The following is a 24715-nucleotide window of genomic DNA, read 5'->3' as shown; positions in this document are numbered from 1 at the left end:
TACAGCATATGAGACGTGGTTCCCCCGCGTAGCCCAGCGAGCTTATTCGACATGAGGTGCAGTGCATGGGAACCCCTCGCCGGGCGGCAGCAGCACCAGCAGGGCGGCTGGGAGGCGAGGCCGCGGGCTGAGCGTACGCGGGTGTCAGTGGCTTCGGAAGGAGGGGGCCGGAGCGAGAAAAGAGAAAACTGTCTCTGAGGTTTGTGAGGAACAGGTGCTGAGAGCTCCCCGCCGGTGCCGCGCGGCTGGTGGGCTGTGGCAGAGCGGGGAGCCGCCGCCGGGCAGGGGCGGCTGAGGTGGATTACCAGTTGTGTGGAGGAGAGAGGCCTGGGAGAGGGCACTGAGGTGTGTGACAGGGCTTGGGGGCAGCTCGCACAGCGTCTGCTCATGCAATACCAGTGTAAAGATCCATTCGGATGTCGGAATTACAACTCACCCTCCTCCCGTCCAAAGCCAACAAATAAAACAAACGGCAAGGAGTGCAGTGGTTGCCAGGCCTGGCGTGGAGCTGCAAAGGCAAACCTCCATGCTTTCCCTCCAACCCTTGTGGGGAAGCAGCTCACTGACTGACCACCTGCTGCCAGACCAGCCAGAGGCACCTCTCAGGTTCTCTCAGGCGTCAGCCAAAGGCTTCAGGATGCAGCAGGGCCAGTGTCCTATGAGTGGCTGTGTGAAGGGAGGGATGGATGGATGACACAGCTGCCCATCCCACAGGCATCAGCAGATACTCAGGGAGGACTGAGCCACCCCCATCCCAGCATGGAAATGCTGGTCATGGGAAAGCAGGTGTCTCTTTGCACAGGCAGGGTAAGAGGACTATACTCTTTGGTGCTTCAGCCTGGCAAGGTCCGAACGCTGTGTGCTGGGGCCCAAAGTCATACGTGAGACACTGACCATGTCTTCCATACAATCACATCATTCCCTTTCCTCCAGAAAGCCTCCCTGGGCCCCTGGCCAGGCAGGCTGCTCACAGGCTGAGGAGCGGCTGTGAGTCCTGAGGGAGCGGAGTGGTTCCTGCAGAAGAACAGCGGCCAGCCTGACCCAACAGAGCTGAGCGTGCCTTCCCAATTGGGATCGCACACTCTCATCTATCGCTCCGACTTCATGGTTCCTTCTCATTTGCACTGTTCCACCACCAACTGCGTGGCCATAACCCTTCCTCCGCTCAAAACCGCCTTGGCTCTCCTGCTGCCTTTACCCCAGTGCCACAGCTGTGTCGCTGACCGATGCCCACAAGCGCACCACGCTCTCGCTGGTGCTGTGTGAGCTCTGGCCAGCGCAGGGTCTCCCTGGCAGTGTGCTGGCAACTGCTGAGGAATGCCAGGTGGAACTGCAAAAAGCCACGTTTCCACAGCACCAGTGCCCGCAGTTGCCAACCACATCCATGCAGAGAGACGAAAGTGCATATGAGGGTGGATATGTGTCTGTCCAAGTGTGAACACACAGGCTCTCAGCAAGAGGCTTTCTTGGGAGAACGACACTCAAGCATTTTCCCCTACCAAGACATTCCATTATTAAACAAACCTTATTTATCACTTGGTTAACATGCCAGCAAGGAAACCCCTTGCCCTAAACACAGCCAAGCCCCTCTCCATAGAGTGCTTTACATGTAAATGTAGGCCTCAGTGTATGGCTAAAACCATCCCAAAGTCCAAAGTCTTCAGTGTTATGTGCCTTGTGCTAGAACACAGGGCCAGCCTTACACAAGGGTGGTTGAGTCTATCTCTATATTATAATCTTTATATCTATTGAAAACATAGAAATATATAAATATATAGGATTTCATTTATAGATATATAAGCATGTGATTTTAATCTTTTGTACTGTGTGTATATGTACTGGGATGTGCGTATATACAATATATAGACCATATGCATATGTACTGTATACATACACTAGCTTACATGCACACACATCATATGTGTCTCCAAGGGAGACAGGAATTGCATAGGCATTACTGCATTGGATACAATGGCTGGGGGATTAACGTACCATTTCTCTGCTTTTAAGACCTCTTTTAACAGGGCTGAAAGGGGAATCTGCAAAAGCGGAGGCTGTTGCTGCTTATTTGCAAGCCAGCTGTCTAGGCACTGGTCAAACAAACAGCAATCCTCATGATATAAGAAAGAAGGGGGACTCCAAAGACCCTGCGGGCCATCTGGTTGAGTTTGTGCTGTGAGAAAGAGATGGACCAAGCCTGATTCACGTCTGAACAGTCATACCAGCAAAAGCGTCACCAGTATGGGAGACATGGCTGCAGCTGGCTCAAGACCCAGGGTAGACGCCACATGAGGACCCTGCCCACCATGTCCCCTCACAGTCCCCATAACTTCCATGTGCTTTTGCTGGTATGGGAAGAGCTTTGGTTTCTTGTGAGGATTATCCCTGCTGAGGTCGGTCTTGTGGCTGGAGGGCCCAGATCCCTGTGGACACGGGTGAGCCCTGTAGAAGGACATGTCTAAATGTGCTTCACAGATTTCTGCTTCACAGCAGGGTAAAAGAGGCAAGGAGCCTGAGCAAAAAGTGGGGAAGGGAAATTGGCAACCAAAAATCCCACGGGTTAGAAACAGAAACCCAAGGGTTTGGAGAAGTGTGCATTATTCACAGTCAGATGCCACAGCTAAGATGCAGGGGAAGGAGTGTGGGAAGGAGACAATAAAGAGGTCATTCAAGAAAAACTGAATCCTCTGTCTTTGCAGCCTAACCAGTTCAAGACACTGTGAGGAACACATTCAAAACAGCTCCTCTTGATCTCTCAGCACAGCAGGAAAGGCATTGATTAAACCTGATGCATGGCAAACTTGGAGCCATGGAGGCCTCCCTCATTACCCTGCTAAGCCCTCCCCATGCCTGCTGCTGCCTCCTGGCCTCACTGACACCAGATTGGGCCCAGACAAACAGGGGACAGAGATGCACCTGCTTCTGGGAAAGGTTTGGGAGCCCTGGGAAGCCAAGGGTGCTTTGCACTGATATTCCTCCCTTCTCCCTATCTTGTAGTCATGTTTTCATCCATAGGCTATCCACGAAAGTAAGAGCTACAGATCTGACAGGTAGGTTAACCTGGAGGGAAAGCCTGCAAAGCACCTGCATTACCCTAGGGCAAAGACCAGGTTTATTTTCTGATGTGCAGGTTAACAGGTAATTGTGTTGGAGGAGCTGCGATGGGCTGGGCTGGGCCAGCTGCTCTACCAAGCTCTTGTCTATCCTCATCATCAATGTAAGGGGTCTCTGACCTCTCCTATCATGAGTATCCATAACATCCAGGGGCAGGGAATCACTGTTTGCAAGCAAAGTTATTTGCTACAGAAACAAGTGCTCTGCCTGTGTCTGCTAGCTGCCAGAGAATATCACCACATGCTGCACATTTCACTGCACCATTAGAAGTAAAAGCTGCCGGTGAAAAATGTCACTGATGAAAGCAGGATTTGCAAGTGTACCAAAGGGAAGGAGTGACAAATTGGAAGAGTAATTTCTGAAGAGGCCTCTGGCAACTCTTACCTCACCATTTTCTCTCCGGTAGCAAAAGTTAGGAGGCTTGGATCGAGAGTTGTAAACAGGCCTCTCAGGCTACTCAACACAAGTCCTGGGGGAGCATTCCTCTTTCCAAAGGTGTCTGGAGACTGTCCCCAAATATTCCTCCCCTCCATGTGGGCCAGGCACTTTGATGGGCCTCTATGCCAAGGAGCTTTTGCTGCTGCAAACAGAAAAGCAGGTGATTTTTCCTCTCCACCCACAAAGAGCTATGGAGATCTATGGATTCGATGATCTATGTTCACCATGCCCATCTCCAGTCAGAAATGAATGAAGCAGCAGTTTTTCTATCTTTTTTATCTTTTTACATCTCCTCTAGTTTCGAAAAGGAAGGGAGCCTGCCACCACCCTGGCAGGCAGCAGCTCCAGAGCTTTGTGGCAGCACCCTGAGCAGAGCCAATTCCCCATGCCTGGAGAGCTACAAGCACCTTTTGTGGAGAGGTCCCTACTTTATGGTCAGGCAAATAACCACCCAAGGCTGTACTGCTGGCAGGGGGTTTCCAGTTTAATTTTCACTCCTCTGCATAAATGGATCAACTTGATCATATAATTCGTAAGAAAATACAGGAAAACATGAAAACAAAGCCATTTTTCATGTTTCTCAGGTGTGTCATATCAATGCCCCTGTGTTGCAACTGCGTGATGCCCTGACCTAGCTTGTGACATTTCCATGAGGACCACAAGAAAGAGCACCCAGCGCCTGCACCCCTGGCGGCAGTTTGGCAGCAGGTGGGTGGCCCTGGCACAGATGCCCTCTCCTGCCTGAGCAGCCTCAGGCTGCACGTGCTGTCAGAGGTAAGGCAAGGGGTAAGTGCTACAGAGGGTGCTGACCAGCCTGACCAGCCCTCACTGCTACATTCACAGGGTCCACTCTGCTCCGCTCAGACCATCTGACTGAAAGGCCCTGTTTTACAGCAAAGGGGCAGTGTCAGGACACAAGGATGGGCCACCACTTGTGCTTTGGGTAGGCTCAGTCCCTCCTCAGTCCTGCAGGGAGGGAGGCAAACACTTTCAAACCCCTGACCAACACCAGCCTAGCTGTTCCTGTGTGGTCTGAAAGTTGTACCATAGTGGCTTGGCTGCATGTCTCTGCCAGTGCTGGCTGTGAAGTTCTGCTGAAGGCAAAGGGGTTAGCAGGAGGTGAGTGAGACCTAGGTAGAAGTGTGTGTTTTCCTGGGGAAGACAGTGCGTGAACCCTGGCAGTGAAAGTGACTCAGAGAGAGATCAGTTCCAAACATGCTACATCTCCATTAAAAACAAACAAAAAAGTTTAAAAAATAAAATAATATTATATATATATATATATATATATTTATATAAATGAAAAGCTATTAACTAGCAGCAACGGTTCTAGAGATATCTTAGCACCAAGACCAAGGGCAGGGGGTAACAGGAGAAAGGAAAGGTTCAGTGTTGCTGATACCACCATCATGTTTCCAAACAACACAGCTTGGCACAAAGCTCATCCCTCTGGGAAGTGAGAACATGTTGGCTTGGACACCTTTTGGACTACACATCTCACTCCCACGATGATCTGGTCAGGTTGGTGCTGTCCATGCCACATCAGCAGGGCAAGGCACTAGCATCTGTGGAGTTTTTGCACCTTTTTTGTTTGTGTGTTTTTTTTGGTTGGTTAGGGGTTTTTTGTGTTTTTTTCTTTTTTTTCTCTTTCTAACCTGAAGTGATATTGTTTGTTTACTTTAAAAGAATAAAACAAAGAAAAGCCCCAAGCCCACGAAACAATCTCTTTGTGATGGAAGGCGCAAGTCCCCCATTTACATTTCAGCTGGACTCTGCATTCCTCCAAGAAAGGAAGAAATATTTTGCAGGAAGAAGCAGAGCATCCCTTCTTCCTGCTGTCATCAGTCAGCTGTGCTGTGGAACATGTTACCTTGGTCACAAGAGAGTAAGTGAACCTTTGTAGGACATCACACATGAATATAATCCAAGATAATCTTGCATTGATAGCTCCTGCCACCAAACTGCAGCAGGTTTTTCTTTCAGTCATTCCAAACAAAACAAAACAAAACAAAACAAAAACCCCACAACAATCTAGGATTATAAAGACATGGTATAAATAATGTAAATTAGAATATAATTTTTTAAGCCTTTGAATCTCCGCCCAGAGGTGGCTCTTGACTCATTGGCTGTCTAGCTTCCACAGCAGCCCTGGTTTTGAATGAATAGTTGTATATATATATATATATTTATCTCATACAATATAAAAATATAAATGCAAAAATTTCCCCCTGCCTTCTCTACTTTGCTATTTTATAGTCTGCACATGACATCATGTTATAACATATGTATGATAGACTGGTACTAGGGTTATCACAAAAGGAGCTGAAAGCCAAGTATTACTCTACAACCCAAAGGTACGGAGAACTGAGAAAGAGGCATCACAGTTTAGTGGAGGCATTTGTTTCTAAATCAGAATAAAAACCCAAAATAATGCTCCCAGCCCCTCTCTCCTGTAAGTAATTTTTTGAGTGAAGAAATCTTTCACTCAGCTGAAGAGAACTGGGTGGAGCAGGGGGCAACAAAACACGGGATGCTCTGTCAGAAATCAGAAATCTGATGATTGCCAACAAAAGGCTCAAATGGCTCAATAACTGGGCTGAACAATGGAAAGAGAGGCAGAGATTGAAACCAAGGGGAAAACAAACAAACAAACAAACAAACAACCCCAAAATGAAACAAAACAAAAACAACCCAGTAAACTGACAACACACATACAAAGGAAACTGCTGGGAGGATGAGGCTGACAAAGACCCGTTGTCTAGCTTATAGGTTGTTAGGTTTGAACATGTAGAGTATGGCCCCAGCACATGCTTCTAAAGAATGAAATGTTGCCACCTACATTGCAGCTGCCATGGTTGGAGACATCAGTAAATGTCTAAACATTGTCTCAATCTTTAAAATTCTGTTTAGCTTCTATCAGACGCACATCGTCTTAAATTTTCAGTGTGGGTTTTTCCTTAATATAGATAATATATATATTTTATATAATATATCAAAGTTTAGAGTATAGATTAAAAAAATTATCTGATCTGAGGCATTCCTTCCTAAATATCAGGGTAAAACTCAGAGCCATGGTCCATGCTCTGCAACATCGGCTTCTGGTCAAGAGATGACATCCTGCTCAGCATTTCGGCCGAGAGTGCGTAACTATTGCCTGACTTCTCCTCGAACCAGCTATCGAGTGCCCTTTTGCAATCGAAGTTGGCAATGGGCGGCCCGTTAACAGCAATTGTCAACAGGTCACTGAGCTGCTCCAGCGTGAGCCGAGAGCGGTTGTTCTTGCGCACTCTCTGCAGGGCGCTACGCCCCTTCTCACAGCAGGCCGAAGAGGTGGGAAGGACTTTGAGGATCTGAACTATTTTATTTAGGAGGGGAAATCTCTGTTTGTATTTACAAATGTGACTGAGCAAGTCTTTAAAACCATTTTTGGTATAATAATCCACTTTGAGTTCTCGCCACTCCATCAGCAGACTCCCTCGGGTGTCCATCCCCTCTCGGCAAACCTCTCTGGAAAATGATGGGACTGTTTCCAGGTGTTCAAATATTTGTACCATATCCTCCTTCCCATAGCTCATGAGCTCATCAGTGCTTCTGGGCCAAGCTGCAAGGTCAAATACCTGACAGGCCTTCACAAATGTCCGGCTGCGGGAATCAAACCTTTGGGCTAGGATCACCTGGGTCTTCTGGCAGATCTTTTCTCTGATCGACTGGAATTTGGCTTCAGCCACCCGTAGATTTTTCACTGCAATTCCATTAAAGCTTTCACGGAAGTTTTCCTCAAATTCCTGCAAGTACTCCCCAGGGGAGTCTGCTAGCCGGCTGATCTCCTGGATGGCCTCCTCTATTTTATCATCCACCTGCGACACAAGAAGATACTCCCCTTGGAAGACGTAGGCAAGGCGTGAAAGCACAGCAATCACATCCAGCAGGAAGTAGATGAGTTTGATCGATTGGTAGTCCATCAGGAACTGCAGGAGAGCCAAGGCAATGGCAGAAGCATCTGCTCTTTGGGTCTGGCCACTGACATCTTTGAGATGGGCCACAACCTCAAGGTAATCCTTGATGAGAGCATTGAGCACATTCTGTTCCCCAATGATCCACTTCACTGCTCGAATGTCCCCCAGGAATTCGGTCTCCTCACACAGAGTGGCAGCAGTGACCCTTAACTCGCACATGAGTCGGGGAGAATAACGATAGAAACTGAGCAGTTGCTTCAAATTGTTTTCTAGCTCCTCAAGACACGGTAGTTCCTTCCCGCTAATGGCATCCAAAATTTCCAAGTGGGGCCTATGCACCATAAAGGGAAGGCAGAGAAGCCAGGGCAAGGTCTTTCTGATTGTCATGAACAAGTTGGCTCTCAAGCTGGCGGTAATGTTAGCACCATCAACTCCCAAGCCGATCGTTGGCTTCTCATCCTGCAGTCGTATTCCCAGGCTGGAAAAAGCCCGGTCTAATGCTTGAAGGTAACTGTCTGTTGTAGAAAAGCCTAGTTCCTGAAGAGACAGGAATTCAGTTGCTGGAGGCCCATCACTGCTCGTGTACTGCACATAGACTGCAACTGTATCTGCAAGCAAGTCGTCGCTCTGCCCATCCAGAATGATGCTGAGGAAGGGAGACTGCCGGATGCGCTCAACCAGGTCCTCTCGGAGAGCCCGGGCGATATGGTGAATTAAGATCTGGCAGTCTCCTTCGTTCATGTACTGATCCACCACCTTGAGTTCACACTTTCTCAGTAGTTCTGCCAGAGGCCGAAAGTCGTAGTAGGGCCTGCCCTCCAGGGCCAGGTGGTAGGCTGTATTGAAGAGCAGGGTCATATTTCGGCACATCTCTTCTGTTTTCTCTGGGTGCATCCTGAGCTTGTAAAGCTGCAGGCACTTCTTGTGGAGGTTGCTCTGGCTGTGAAGCTTTATTGTGTGTATCTTGAACTGCTTAGAGCCAATGATGAAGGCTGAAGTCCGAGAAGATTGCACTGTGTACTGCCTACAGACATGGCACCACATCTCATTCAGTGTCGGCGAGTAACGCAGAAACCAAAACTTTTTAAGCCACTCTTGCTTGAACCGCCGTATCCTCCGGCCCGTGGCAGAAGACATCTTAGAAGGCTCATCTGTAGCAGCAATCATGTCATTGGAAACTGATTCATCAGCAGAATCCACCTCTTGGTCATCATCTTCCATGATGGTGGGAACAGAGATGATGCTTTCTGAAGCTGTAACAAAAAAATAAAAAAAGGAAAAAAATATGGTATTTACAAAGTTGCTGAGCTAGAGAACCATCCTACTGGTGACAGTAAGAGCATTGCCCACAGAGCTGGCCACAATCTCTCTTCTTCTGCCCACAGTATATTATGGATAGAATTTGAATCATGACTTTGAAGGGAAAAGGAATCAATATTTCTGCGTAAGAACTTTGTCTCCAACATGCCACAATGAACAGCAAAAAAGGACACTACATCCTGGCCACTTGAACAATACACTGTGTGACCCAAATATTCTTTTTCCTGAATGCTCCTGATTGCTTGACAGCATGTTCCTGGAGGAAATTAAATGTATCTTCAGAAAGAGACATGTGGTTGTGTTAAGGCAGTGGAGGAAACAGAGAGAGATTTCCAACAAGGGACACAGCAGGACATAATTTCATATACAGAGAGAACATTTCAGCGTTACCACAGAGTCATTCATACTTTCTTGGTAGCATGTGAGACATTGTGGAAGGTCTTCTGCTGAAAGAGAATGCATCAAAAATACAGCAAACAAACTGTCTGCAATGGAATGTCTTTTTTATTGACAGTGCATTATCAATTACAATGGCAACAAAGAGAGTAAATTGTCATACAGAGTCTTTCCCAAACACTTTTTTCCACTGTACCCACAGCATCAGCTCTGGGCTCACCCAGTCACAAAACCTGACAAAGAACCTTCCATGGAACCACAGGTTCACCTGAATACTCAGAGCAAAATGCTTTAGATGGGTACATAGCACACAGGCATCTCACTACTCTCCTTAGGCAGGGTTTGGAGAATGCTCTAACTCGGCAAGGCTTACCTGTGGGGTCTGAGAACTCTTGGAGCTCGGGTACCTGGGGCGGTAACACGGGCGCCTCGGGTAACTTCCCAGATCTCAGCATGTCTAACTCAGCCTGCAGCTCCCGGATTTTCTTCTTCAGCCGGATGCAGTTGGGGCAGAAGGATGTGCTAGGGATTTCATGGGAGTTGCCTTGTGCAGAGGCCAGTGACAGCTCAGTTGGGCTGTCTGCTTTAAGTGACAGGGGCTCTTCTTCCTCGTCTTCAAGGATGCTCATCTCTTTGGCTGAGATGAAAGAGGAACTGTGAGGGACCCTCCATTCGCTCTCACTCTGGTTTCTGCTGAGGCTCAGGGAGCTGCGCTGCATGGCATTGCCACACTGCTCAAAGATGTCTTCAGCCTGGTATTTAGATGCTCTTCTGAGGGAAAGTGGTGTACTTGTTGCTAACTGGTTTTCTTCAAACTTGGCAGACTCCAAAGAAGCTTCCAGGACATCTTTGAAGATGAGGTCAATTTTTTTTTTCTTTGTTTGGGGGTGGGATTCCCCCTCATCACAGCTGCGCTTGTAGGGGCTCTTCCCCTGCTTTAAGGTAGTGAACTGGAGTGCCCCCTTTGCATCCTCTTGATTTTCTACATTCTTTTCTGAATTTTCATTCTGTAACATTTTGTCTCCTAGAATGGAAAACGAGGGGTGGGGATTATCACTGGGAACTGAGCAACATCCCTCAATCTAAAACTCAAACAAAAAAGAACAAAAAGGCAGACTGAATCCCTGAAGGTCTGCATATTGTGTTACAAGCCAGGGAACTGACACAACTCAGTGGAAACTGAGGCTTGCAAGAGGAGAAGCCCTGCTAATGGGCATGTCTGTAAAAACAGAGACAGTCCTGGGTAACCACAGCAGAGTAGAACCCACACGCTTCAAAGAGAAGAGAAACTACAGGCAGCTTGTTTAACCTAAAGGTATAACCAACCTGTGTTGGAAGAGGACTATGAGGTGAATGACTGATCATGGTGGAAACTATACCCAGAGCCTAAATGCTATTTTGGCTAGCTGGAAGTCCTGTGCCTGTTTTGACTTGGTAAAAGGTATCAAGCAGTGCAGCGAGAGATTTACACCATTTCATGACAACCCCAGTGTCTGTGCACGCCATGGCACAAAGTTTGCAAGCCCCTTTATTCTCGTTCAATTTGGAGGCTGCTCCAGAAATGCAAAGGTAAAGGAGTAAAAACAACTTGCACACTTAAAACCTAAGGTACACATTGTCAACTGAGCTACAACAGGTGAATGCCCTCCAAGGATGGGACATCTAGCTTGTCCGGGTGGAGTCTGAGAGCATGACCATTCAGTAATTGAAAAAAAAAATATTAAAAGCAACCTCATATAAATTATTAATTGCTTAAAATAAAGGGAATAGCCAGATTTCCTTACCTGGAAATTCAAAAGACGATAGGTTTGGCTCAATTTCCATCACTCTTCTATCTTGTAAATAACTTCAAGCATTGATGGCTTCCCAAACAAGACGCTGCTTTATGCTGATTTTTGGTTTTGTTTGCTTAAAGTGTATTCATGCTTTCATAAGAGTTATGGAGCAAAAGCTACCATTCCCTCTCTAAGGAGAGCAATGCTAAGAATGCAGAAAAGATGCAAGACTTGAAACAGAGTAAGGCACTGTAAAAAGGGCTGGCCTGAATGGATGGGATTGTGCACTGGGTTTGGATGCTGGCTGGGAAACTCAGCCACTTCTTTAGTGAATCCATATAACAACAGATCTCATTTTCAACACATTGATGAGAATTTCTATGGACAAAGCTTTCACTCTCTCTCTTAGTATTTCCCCTGTTATGGACCATAGCAACTACTGTGAGACGTAGTGATTTAGAGGTAGTGATTTAGGTTCTTCTTTCTCCATGATTTTTTTCCCCCAACAAGCCGAGTGCTTCAGCCCTATGGAAAAGCTAGAAATCACAAGACGATCCCTCATATTATTGGTCTCAACTCCAATGATGAGGCAGGTCAGAAACCATCAGCAGAAACAAAACCCAGGAACCATGTTATTTTTCTGTGAGTTCGTAAAGTGTGCCACTTCATTTGACAGACTTATCTGTAGGGATTTGGTATCTTTTAAATAGAAAGTGACTCAGCAGATTTTTGTGCCGCTTCCTGACCACTTCCAAGTGCCCTCCCAGTTGAAGCTTCGATGTCTCTCTCAAGTCTAGCAATGGCCCAGGTGATGCTCCGTTTTAACAACATCTCCATGCCCCTTTTGTGAAGGCAGGCTAAGCCCAGATTGCAGCAGGATGAGCTCACCAAGATGTCAGGGGGTTTCTGGAATGGTCTCTGTCGCCACAAGAGTTACTACCTGAGGCTGCATTAGGTTGTGGCAGGTTCTGGAGAGTCCTGAGGCAGATCTTCACCACACTTGTAGCACAGAGCAGGCTGTGAGTTACGGTTTCAGCTCCCACAAACCATGACACCATGACAATCCAGGACTAAAGGTATGTCTGCACAGCAGGGCAATAGCTCATAGCCTTGGTGCCCCTGTAGAGCAGCTGCTCCAAGGACACAGACTGTCTCTTGCTGTACTTTCAGAAAGCACTAAGCCATCTGGATGACTAATGTGTGCATGTTACAGCAGCAAAATCACTGCAGCCTGTACCTAATCACTCACTGGTGTTCATTAACATAAAAAGCAAAATTCATACCAATGTTAATTCAGAAGTGGGAATTGCCCAAATACAGCCACCATGATGTAACACTGCAAGTGCATAACCACCCTAAGGTGACAGAGATAACCAGCTTTTTCAGGACATCTTGTCCACCCCATGACTGAAGAGGAGACACCTTTTACCAAGTCAAGGCAGCAACAGCAGCTGTGTAATAATATACTCAGAAATCATAATTACAAATTATATTTAGTGTGGCTGCCCCTCTGAGGCCCTGCCATTCTGCATCTAGACTGGAAAGAAATGCTCCTAATTAACTTCAGATATCAGCATTGTACAGAAGAACAGATCCATTAAGAATTTTTGCTTTCCTCTAAAGCTTCCTATACTGCTGACAATACGTGGGCCCAAAGGACTGCTGGGTTTGTTTCAACATTGCTACTCTTTAGACAAGATAACAATTTTTATCCAAGGAAGAATCAGTGTGACAAGTACAAAGCCTCCTGTAGGTTGTATACACATTCTAAGGTTGTGAGACTAAGGAGCTGATGTCGCGCTGATCCCAAATTATCTTTCTGAAGAAAGAGGAGATAAATTAAACGAGGAAAATGGACATACAAACACACCAAGGAAATCTCATTCATGTGGACACAAAACCAGCCAGAGCTCCCTCAAACAGGCTGCTCACAGGAGCCAGCATGTTCAGAGGAAAAACCTAATGCTGTCTTGTAGGACCATCAGCTTGGCAATCTTTGGGCCAGAAAGTCTTGTGACAGGGGTGCTCTGTGATCCCTGTGCATTGCATCAGGCCCTTGCAGCACACACACACACAGCATGGCACAACACAACACATGACGTGACACATCACAGCACAAATCTTTCTTTCATAATCTCCATGACTGTGGGTATCCTACTCTTCTTGTACACCCATCCATCTATGCCAGGCAGAGCTGGGGGCATCCACCCAGAGGTGCTCTGCTTCTAGAAATGCAGCTCTCCTCACACAGCCTGTCCAAAACCTACTTCACCCATAACACTTGGCCCAACTGTGGGGCAGCCTGAGGGGATCAGGAGAGAGGATGGAAAGGGAAGGGACTCACCACTTGTGAAACTTCTGTTCATGGTTTCCTGGGACATACTGTGCAACCGCTTCATGTAATCCTCACTGTACCAGACCCGCAGCTTCTCCCCAGGGTGGATATCTCGGCAGGCACGGAAGTAAATCCTCTCGCTGTGCTGAAAGGCCATCAAGTTCTGCTCCCTCTCCTCCCGGGAGATGATGACGTATCTGAGGGCAAGGGGACAAGGCAGGTGTGAAGCACAAACTTCTCTCCTGTGCCCCCCCTTGCATCAGAATGACAACCATGAAGAAGCCAGAATGACCTTCGGAGAGAGACTTCAACACAGCCAGGCTGGAAAGCATGGAGTTATAAGCAATGGTGTGCAAACAAGCATGGCCACCCAGGGAACACTAAGCCAGTGGGAATGTTTCTTGTTGAGGAGGGGATGACACAAATGCACATCCAGTCTGAAAGAATGTCTGCCAGCAAGGGTGACAGACTCTCCCAGTCAGAAATATCTTTGCCTAGTGATGGAAACAAGGACTTCCGGACTCCCACTGTCACTTTACATCCCAGGGCTCCCTCCCTTGTCCTCAGGAATATCTGGAAATATGGCAGGGTTCCTCTGCCTGTCTGTTTCCTGAAAACACTGCCTTCCTTTTCCAGTTGGTAACAGATTTGCTTGCTTCTGTCCTCTCAGGCAAGCAGAATTGAGATTCTAAGGACAGAAACACGGATATCTAATGGGCATGGGATTATGTGCTAGTTGTCAAGGTCATGCCAGTATTGGAAGGTTTTGCACTTTGGAGTTCAGCAGGATGTGACAAAAAAACCCAATTCATCTCTGCAAGTGGAAACCCCAACACCACATTGTAGGGATCTCCTGGCAGTGCTGACAAAAAGATCACTTTCAGGGCATGGGATTTATTTTCCTGATTTAAAACAGCTTCATTTCAGCTCAGCAGAAATGTATTTATTCCTACTCCAAGCAACTGGCCCTCTGTGCAACTTGCTAAGACAGAGATCTATCACTAGGGTCATATTATTTGCTCTCACACTCCTCATATTCCTGCTATAGGACATGAAAAAGGCTTGGTAATACTGGCTCCAGTTGCCATCAGCATGAGCTCACAAGACCTACCCAGGAAGGAGGCCCCATCACAGCATGTGTAGACCCCAAATCAGACGTGAACAGCTCATAGCTAAAACTTATTTTTCTCTTACACCATTTGCCTCTGTTGTTCAGCATGCCCTGCTGCAGCAACCTCAGCAAAGGCAAGGGGGCTGCAGGGGAGCATGTGGCTCCTCTGACATCTGCTGCTATTAGTCCTTGCCTAAGTTCCCTAATGTATATACAGGTATTCCTTTGGCTTAAGAAATCTGTCAAATTTTTTGAATATTCTACCTTCTCTAGTCATATCTCTAGCACAGATAAAGACACAAGTCCACCTTCATGTGATCCCACTAACCCACACAAGTAAGGTCACAATCTTGGTGAAACCTCCCACAAAACACAGAAAACAAGTCTGCAGTGGCAGTGTCTCAGACTGCCCGAGGCTCTGGTTTTAATGTTAAGCAACTGTGCATGTGCCTACAAGCAGTTGTAATTTTCCTAATGTGTGCTACCCAGGATTCTCTGCCATCTTCAGTAATTATTTAAACAGCAGACTGGTACTGTCAACATTGGCTTTCATTAACCCATATTTACTTCTGATCACAAAACAAAGGAACTTTTGAAGTACCAGTTTGTGTATTTGAGAAGAAGAGAGACCTGGACCAGTGGGGTGGGAAGGAGGTCCTGCAATAGCACACAGCTGCCAGGCTGTTGCTTCTGTGTGTAAGTTATCACTCCTCAAAAGGTGTATCAGGCCTTCAGCCAGCCATGAGATACACAACCCTTGAGACACACTAATGTGCTGATGCCTTGCAGCACAGGAGAGTCTCTCCCTGAAGCACTGGAGATCCTAGAGGATGCTCTCTCCAGTCCAACCAAAATGTCAGGATGCCTCCTAGCACCAGCTAAGGAGAGACCCTGCTCTGCATCCCACCATCCACAACAGATCAGGCTGCCCCTGTGAAGATTTACTAACCTAAAGTCACTCAGAGATCCTTAATATAACATACATGACCTGCACGTCCACAGCCAGTGGCACCGAGGAATTCATGCAGCGGTGGCAGGATGGTCTAGTGCATTTTCAGCAAACTGCACTTGACAGTGAGGTGTAGAAAATACAACTTTGAACGGGAAGCTAACTATTCCCACCAGGGCTCACTTTTATTATGAAGTATTTTGTTAAGCATGAGCATGACCTTTTTCTGTTCACTGCTCTCCTGCCTCTACAGCCCTCCATGTTTCAGCCTGAGTATCCTTCAGCTCTGCTGCCCGCATCCTGTGGCTCTGGCCACCTGCTGGAGCAGCAGGGAGCTGGGAGGAGAGTGCAGGCTGGAGGGCATGAGCTGCAGCACTGCTGCAACACTGCAGCAAATGCTGCCTGGCTGCTCATCCAGCCTCCTGCAGCCACTGGCACAGCCACTCTCTTCAGGAGCCCCCAACAGAGAGTTCTGGGATAACCAGTCACAAACATGTTTCCTCACAGCTGCACCCAGCTAGCAAGTGGTTTACACTCCTAATAAGGAAGCTTTTCATCTGTGAGACTTCCCTGAGATAAGTAAATGGGATGAGATCATGCACACAAAAGAAACTGTTTTGAACCAGTGCTGCCCAGCCCCAGACTCGTTTCCCCAGAGGCACAAAAGACACAGGTTACAAAGGACTGCCTAAACCCCACATTCCAAGTATTGGTCTGAGACACCTAGTGCCACTGCACACCATAGCTGAGAGGCAGATGCTTTCCAAGGATGGAGAAAATCATTCCACACAAGTGTAGCCAGCTTGGTGAACCAGGGGCACAAACTACCTGCTGATGAGAGACTGCATGATCAGCCTTCACTGATATATATCCCCAGGGCCAAAGTGCTCACATCCTGAACAACCCCACCCTTCCTGCAAAGGTTGCATAGTGTCCAGTCCCCTTCCCAATGCCAAATATTCCATTTGGATTGAATAAAGGGGGCTACCTCGGTTTGGACACCCAGGACAGGCATGGTTAGACTGACCCAAGCACTGCACACTGATGGGCAAGGCTCTGCTTGCAGAGCAGGTTTCCCAAGAGAGGATCCTGTGATCCTCAGAGGAGAAGCAGTCATACTGCTCCTTCAGCAGACCCAGACACCCTCAGCTGCACCTGGTCCTGCAGAGAGGCATTGCCACCAGTCACAAATCCATTTCATGTCCTGTCTAGTCCTGGGGACAGGCCAGCCTCCAGAACACCACAGTTCCTGACCAGGCTACTCAGGACCAGACATGGCACCAATGGAGACCACTTCTGACTCATCTGCAGCTACTGCAGCTAGGATCAACCCCACAGCTGTCACAGGCACAGCACCTTGCTCTGCAGGACCACCTTTCCCACAGACTCTCTAGCTAGCAGCAAATAAAAATTATTATTTCATTTTTACTAAGGCCCAGCCCACTCAGAACACCAAATTCCCAAGTTTTGATATGTGAATGAGCATGCCCAGAAAAATGTCAAGTTCTTTTTCTACAGCTGGGATCATTCCTCCCCAGGAGGAGTACAGAGCCTCCGGTGAGGATCCAGAAGAGATGGTGAGGAGGGAGGAGACCTCTGCAGCTGGAATGATGTTCAAGGTTCTCCCCTTTTCCCCTCCACTACTGCCCTGGACTTGCCTCATGGCTCCCTGCTGCCCACTCCATAGCCACTGGCCTTTCCCAAACCAACTTTGGGCACAGAGCCAGGGCAGGAGAGCCCATGCAAGAGAGCAGCCACCAGCCCAGGCTGATGGCATCATAACCATAAACTCTGCCTCCGTGCTCTGATGCCAAGTGTCTCCAGGAGACCCACATCTGTGACAGGCTAGTTACCACCTCAGGCAAAAATTGTAGAGAGAAACAAATGACTCAACAGCAGTTGTGTTAAAAGTGTTATATATTTATTGCATTCTTAACAAAAGTACTTTTAAAGAGATAATTTTTTCAGCATGTACAAGACATGGAGATACTGGAGTTGAGCACAGCAGTTTGTTTTGACACAGACACTTACTTCAACAGCCAGTTAACATGATAGGTGCAGGAAGAAGTATCCTTTGTGAGCCAGTACAGAAAAGCCACTCCACTGAGGGGTCTACACAGGGCAGGAGGTATGTCCCCAGATCTGGGCCAATCTGTAATAGTCCACAGAGGAAACTGGGCGAGACATCAGGCAGTTTATAGTAAAAGGTCCTTTCTCCTGACCTGGGGATTTGCATTAAGGGCTGTGCATCCTGCACCAGGATGCTCTCTGTAAATAGATCTGTGTGGTTAAACTGATTGCAGCAATGACGGTAACTCCCTCCAGTGCCCAGCACCTGCAGGAGTCTCCTCCCTTTGCAGACCTGAGGCTTCCCAGAAGGGATCCCCTGAACAACATCAAAGGAGCTAATCTTAGCACTATACCCATGGGAAGGCATCAGTAGAGATCAAATATGATTAAAAATATAAAATACTATTATTAATATATAGCAGCAGCACTATATTGACTCAGCAAGCCTTTAAAACATATCACCTTTTTTTCAACTCTCTCTGATTCATAAATTAGATCCATTCTGTCACATTTCCCAGTCTCCCCTTCATCTGAAGAGAGGCTGTGACTTTTGCAGAATACGAATGTTTCAACAGAAGTAAAAAGACATCCTCAGTGGAAGGTGAGTAAGTTCTGCCCTGGTCTGGCATCAGCACTAATGGGAATGTCCTCTTCATTAAATCAGTTAGGTCATTCCTCAGGAATGAGGCTTTTTTCCTTGCCAGACTACTACTTCCTTGAGCAATCTTTTATTGCACCACTAAAAATAAATTACTATTAACTTTTCAGGAAAGAAGCTAGTGCACTATACTTTCAAAGCAGAGGCCAGACAGGTTAAAGATGACCCTTGAAGCCCGCACAAAACAAGCTATCCTTCTGCTACACCGTGCTGCCTATGTTCAATTCCACAGCAGTTTCTGTAACTTTTTTGCCAAGTCTGTAGCCCAGCCATGGCATGATGATGCACACTCAATTTTAATTGGAATAGTGTCCTGCAACCAACCTCCAGATACAATAGAATAGCCTGGAGAGCATGGTGTGCTGTGTGGTTAACACCTTGACCCTTTTCCCTGCTGAAGCTTATTGGGATAATGGTCTGGGTTTTTTTCAGAGATAGGGGCAGCATGCTAGATCCAGAGGTGAAAATTAAGGAGAAAACAGACATATTATAAAAGAGCTACCACATACATTATCACCACCTGAAGTGACACAATTAAAGCCTAGTTCCAGATTCAGTGTTGTACATGAGAACCTCACACAGCTTTAGAGCAATTAAATTGTTGTAACACTGTTCTTTCTTGCATCTATATTGGTAAAGAAAGCAGTATAAAACCAACATGTTTAAGATTTCAACCCATGCAGCTGTGAATTTAGATTGTAAACCCTTCATGACAGTAAAACACAGAACAGATCCTACCCTAAATAAAACTAAGTGCAAAGTAACTGTACTGAAGCTGACAGAATTCAAGTAAAACAAAACCAAACTGACTTGATGTCAGAAGCAGGCCTCTACATCTATTCTGGTTTCTGTTCAGTCTCCCACATTTTGAAGGGATGAGGTAGTTCAAAACTAAAGATTTGACAACATTCAAGAAAATAATATGATATAATTATCTTTAAATGCTGTCATATGATGAAATAATTGTATTTTAACTGCAATTGTGAAAGGTAGGGGTTTCAGACTGGAGCAAACAAAAGTTGAACTCTTTAATCCAAGTGCATGTGGCACTGAAGGATCCTTGCAAAGGCCTATGCCTTTGCAACCCTTTTCAGCAGTCTAAACCCCATGGTGCTCAGACCTGTCCTCAGAATCGTGCCTTCTGCCCTCCCCTGCACAAGCTCTGCTTTTACACTCCTCTCCCCAAAGCTGTGTGTAAGTCACAGGAAGCCCTAGACAGCCCACTATTGCTGAAGGAAAGATAAAAGCAATGATCAATAAGAGTTTTCATCGTCACAAGGCTGAATTTCTGCACATACTGCATATACTAATATTCAGGAAGAGGATGGGAATGCAGTAGTAGGATAAATTTGTGAGTTGATTGCAAAGGGATCTCTGCAGCATGCTGTTTCAGTAAATAATATTTCACAGGCATAGGAAGAGATCCAGATAATGACTTCTATTGCATCTCTTAGTTTATACAGCATTTAAAGCATGGGGAAGCCAGTGAAAACTCTTAAACTCTATGAACCCAAAGATGTCCTACATTCCAAACTCTACAGTATTTGAGATTCCTCTTTGCCATTGCAGAGGGCCAGTCCCACAATTAGCTGCCATATTCATACTGCTCTGTTAGCCAGCAGGGGAATGATGGGTTGCATCAGCTGTTGACCTTCCCCACAGAATACTGATACACATGGAGAAGCCATGAGAACATGCAGCAGCTCAGGAAGGGGCATCCTTCTTTACTTTATATTAAACAGACTAAAAATGATGTTTTCTTTTTCGTGACCTGGTGGCCTGTGCAGGAGTTGTCCGTTTTAGAGAGTTTTGGTTAGACTCTGCACTGGGCTCAGGGGGTTGTTTAGAGCAAGCTGCTTGCAGACAGGACCCTGGATCTTGTAGCCTGTGGAAAGCCTGGACCCTATCACGTATTTCTGTCAGTGTCTGACACATCTGGCCGACCTGGCTGGTGAGGTCAGCCATGCTCTGGCTGATGGCATGCATGCTATCTGCCATGTCCCTGTGAATGGCCAGCAGCTCCTGGCAGAACTGCCTGAACAGGTCTGTTTGCTGTGCATGGGAATGGAGAAGCTGGCGGTCGAAGCTGGAGAGGGGCGGGCTCCTTGTGCGGGGGTGCGGGGGCCTGCAGGCCGAGGTGGTGCGTGGGGATGGACAGTGCAGCTCCTGCCTTTGGCCGGCAGCTTCCGAGGGCTCTGATGAGGAAGAAGTGCGAAGCAAGGAGGGCCTGGAGAACGGACTGACACCTGCACCAGCCCTTGGCAGCGAAGCGAAGTGGTGCTCCTGAGAAGTGCCTGGCATCTCTTCATCTTCATCAGCTTAAACAGAAGAGAAAGCATGAATTATTAATGTGAAATCCCTCTCAACACTGGCTTCTGTTTCAGGATATCTCAAAGAATGTGGAAAAAAGGAGTATTCCCCTCCCCCCAGTCTGCCAGTTCAGACAAGTCTGTAGCTTCTAATGCGTAAGTGAACATGCAAGTGCTGCAATGTTAGCATCTGTGTGACAAGTTTAGCCATGAGAAACCTGAGAGTGGGTGAACCAAGCTATTGTGGTATTCTATACAAAGAACTGTTCATTACTAGAATATGTATCTTTTTCAGACACTAGAAATGACTTCTCTTCCCCAGGCCCATAGGTAGCTAGCACAAATATTCTGGAGGGACACAGACTTCTCATGGAAAAATCCTGTCCCTCCGTCATTTCCTGTCCATCCTCTGCACTGAGAAGAGTGTAGATGCTGTATTTGCTATTCTGCAAAGCCACTGCGTGGCTTGGCATCACTACGACAATGAGGCAATCAGACAAAGCAGCAAAAGGACCCTATGTTAATCTGGCAAATACACTTGATGCAAAATCAAAACTAAAGGAAAATGCCATGGGAAAATTCTCATTAGTTGATAAATATCTAGTGATGTGCCATTTCACAGGTACAGGCATGTGAAGAGTAAAAAGAGACAAGGTTTCACCTGGTGCAGCTGCCCACTATTTCCTTACATAACCTGAATTCTTTTTACCTCTGAAATAGGTAGTGCAACTGGCTTCCAAGATAGATGCAAAGAATGACCAAGTCCCACCTTGTCAGTTTTGGAAGATTTTGTCCTTGCCTTCCCACTAACTTCAGATATGAGATCAGACCTAGTGTGGTAGGAGAGGACCACCCATGAGGTGTTAGTTGACTCACTTCCCAAGAAGCTATCACCTCCTTCTCGCCTTTGTATACCTAAAAGCTCACAAACAAGAAGCTGCACCTCCACAAAAGAAAACTGTGTACAAAACTGTGGAAAGAACCTGCACAAAAGCAGCTTATGGTTGAGCACTGGCAGGTGTCTGAGAATTGTGGTGTAAGATTAACTTCAAAAGCAGGGCCAGTAGTTTCTTTAAAACCAGTGAAGAAGGAGTCATTATTGTCTACCTTTTTCACAGCGTTCATGCCGATCCTTCTGACCACTACTGAGAAATCATTAGAGGCCCAACCTCAGCAATGAACACCGGTGATAACTGAGACCCTCAAAGCTCTCTTGGAAGTGATCCATCAGCAACAGGCAGATGCCTTTCAGTTTGGTAGCACTGCTGTTTTATCAGGGTGAAGATATCCTAATCCTTCCACAAGCACTTCTTCCACAGACCAGAGGCAGCTCATACCTCGGCGACAGATGCTCCCTCACTTGTAGGATTAGTTCATACTTATAATCCATCATCTACTCTCAGACGACAGTATGGAAAAAAACTAGATAAACACAAACTTGGAAACAGTCCATCTCAACACTCCACAACCACCAGAGCAGAAACCAACCCCAGCAGAAGGACAGGCAACCCAGCCATCTCACACAACACACAATGCTCTTCTGGTGTCAAACTGAGATATGCAAGCACAAAACAAAGAGGTGTTAAGGCAGTGATACTTACAGCTCGTGTACAGGCTGCCAACCACGTCCAGATCCACTCTCCGGCAGCTGTGCCTCTGGTGTGACGAATGCAGTGCCGACTCGATGGCTCTCTCATGGGCGGTCAGGACGATGGCTGAGGGCTGCCCCCCGCCGCCAGGGCTGGAGAGGGACCTCTGCATGAGTGCCAGTTTGTCCTTGGTCCTTCTCTTCATGTCGTCCCATCTGTGTTTAATGTCTTTTACAGACCTGGGGACTTGGCTGACTGATGTGATCTGCCTGGCTATGCCTTCCCAGATCTTGTCCCTGTCAGCATGGGATAGACGCACTGTGTCCCTCCCAAACAGCATGGCTTCATTTCGGGTCACCTCAGTGACCAGAATGTCCAGTTCTTCCTTGGAAAACTTGGGCTTCCTCTTTCGTTCAGCCATGTTCCTTGAGTTGAACATCCCGCAAAGCATAATTGGGTAAAAGGAAATCAGCGCAAAGCAACCCTTGCATCCAACCACTTGGCCAGTGCAGTACTGGGGCAGAGGAGTTTGATGGGATCCAGCTCCCCTGACCCACAACAACCTCTCACCAGGAAAAGGCAGCTGTTTTGTTTTTAGAAGGCATTTTTCAAGCTTAAGAAAAAAAAATACCAAGCAACACAAGTGTGAAGGAGCCTTCTCAGCTTTAAAGTTACAAATTTTACACATCATCTGATGCCCTGACTTACACATGAGATTTTCAGTTCAGCCTCACATCACTTGCCACAGTTTGTACACAGAAAAAAACCTGAGAAGTCACAATCAGGGCAGTGAATTAGCTTCTAATGTGACACTTCTAATGTGACACTTCTCAAAACTTAGAGGAAATTTAGAGGCTTTAAACATATCTTATTGTTCTACCTGGCATAACATGCAATAGAAACTTTTACACCAGCCTCTCTGTTACAACTTGCAGGATGTCATGAAGAGGCTACATCAAACTGGATTTTTTTTAGGGTAGGTAGGTTTTGACTAGACTGGTGGGCAACTTCTGCAACTTGCTTTCCCTAAGGAAAGATCTCTTTTTTCAGCATTGGGGTAGTCTACATCCAGCATTTGTTTGCTTCATAGCAAACTCTTGTTTCACCCAGAAATGGCTGCCATTTCCTATTGTTCTCAAAAGGAATGAGGCCACCTACTTGATTTTCCTGGCTAGGCTTTCTGTCACTGCCACCAACATGAGCCTGCACCCAGTTTCTGGTGCTTCAAATGAACAACATTTAGCCTCAGCCTACTGAGAAAAAGAGGCAGCCATCCTGAGAAAAAGCAATTTTATCCAAAGGGGGTGTGTGTTAATTTCTCCAGCCACAGTAAAAGAAAACTATAAAAATAAACAAAACATTAGTCCTAACTATGTTTTGTTATTGGAAAAAAAAAAAAAAAAAAAAAAGGCAGTAGATCTATTCAATAAGGAAGGAAAACAGACTGTCTGAACCTACAGAAAGGTGCTGACCCATGTCATTCTAGTTCCTTCCTAGTGCCGTTAACACTGTTGTTTAATCAGTCTCACTGACACTGCTGCCTTCCATCAGGGCAAGTGTCAGTTTGGTTAAAGCTGGAAAACCAGTCGGAGAAGCTGCTCAAATCCAGGCCACATCAGGGAGAGCTGGGACCTAAGTGCACAGATGCATTTCATGGGAATAAATATAAATGAATGGTTGAGATACTGTCTTGGTGGAGCTTTGTTTATAGAGAGAAAGAAGGAGTATTTAGAGAAGATGGCAATGAAATGATGGAGAGCCAGCAAAGCACCTGCTACCCTGAATCTCAAAAATCCCCAACAAAACAACTCACCAAACTTAAAAGGAAAAAAGAGTTCTCCCAGCTGAACATGAGAAGAAAGGAAAAGGCTACACAAGATATTGAGCAAGGGAATATTTAGTTTGACTTTTATTGCATTCAGCAAAACTGGGCTTGCTGTATCTCCTCATCAGGTACACATGACTGCACAGTATCATCGATGCCTCCATGAGGTGGCAACAAACCTCCACTGATAAGCTGCTCTGCTCAGGAGTAACAATATTCTGCAAAGTGCTCTGGGTAGGAATGGCTTGCAGAACAGAACAGCACTCTCTGGAGACATGGGGTCACAAAACCTGGTGCCCCCTCTTCTCTGCCAAACACACAGCTGCTGTCACCAGCAAAGCTGCACCGATGGGGAATTAGAGCCCTGTTTACTCTTTCCAGACAGGATAGCCCATCAAGTGCATTTAGAACAGCTTATGGTAGGCCTGGATATTCAGATTTTAGTGTTTCTACTCATATACTCCAGCATGACTTGGTTCAAAACAATCTAACTTACATATTTCAATAGCAAACTTGCCACACATCAAGTAATGAGCTCTGGCCAGTTTTAATCACAAATTCAATTAACCTTAGGTTCCTAAGAGGCACATCAACCTCCTCCTAATAAAAATGCAGTGTTACTATCAGAGGGATCCTTTTCTCCTCTAGCATGCCATATGTCCCTAGAGGCAGTCACTGATATCTACAAGTACCTCTCTGGTGATGCCATGAGGGTTTCAGCAAGCTCCAGAACAGCCCCAGCTGTGAGGTTGTGAATTCACACCTCAGCCCAGGTTACTCTGGAAGTGCAAGACACACTGAATAGCAGGCATTTAATGATTACCCCACAAAAATATCTATCAACTCCACTTTTCTTGGCCTCTAAGAAAT

At 46.5% G+C, this 24715-nt stretch overlaps 1 protein-coding gene across 4 annotated transcripts in view; it reads right to left on the bottom strand.

Annotated features, from left to right (window-relative positions):
* Positions 1-3960: 3960 nt before the first annotated feature.
* Positions 3961-24715, bottom strand: part of PRDM11 (PR/SET domain 11) — a 45099-nt gene continuing 24344 nt past the window's right edge. For 3 of the 4 annotated variants that reach the window (XM_030274139.4, XM_030274138.4, XM_030274140.4), the window contains exons 6-8: positions 13344-13531; positions 9598-10248; positions 3961-8761 (exon numbers count right to left, since the gene is read on the bottom strand). In XM_030274139.4, coding sequence (XP_030129999.4) covers positions 6597-8761; positions 9598-10248; positions 13344-13531 — 3004 coding nt within the window. In that variant the 3' untranslated portion in view covers positions 3961-6596. The remainder of the gene's footprint in view (positions 8762-9597; positions 10249-13343; positions 13532-24715) is intronic. The other variant, XM_030274141.4, reaches the window with a different exon arrangement.

The sequence above is a fragment of the Taeniopygia guttata genome, chromosome 5 (genome assembly GCF_048771995.1).
Source record: "Taeniopygia guttata chromosome 5, bTaeGut7.mat, whole genome shotgun sequence".
Lineage (NCBI taxonomy): Eukaryota > Metazoa > Chordata > Aves > Passeriformes > Estrildidae > Taeniopygia > Taeniopygia guttata.
The sequence above is the reverse complement of the archived record's forward strand: the minus strand, read 5'-3'. Positions and strand labels throughout refer to the sequence as shown.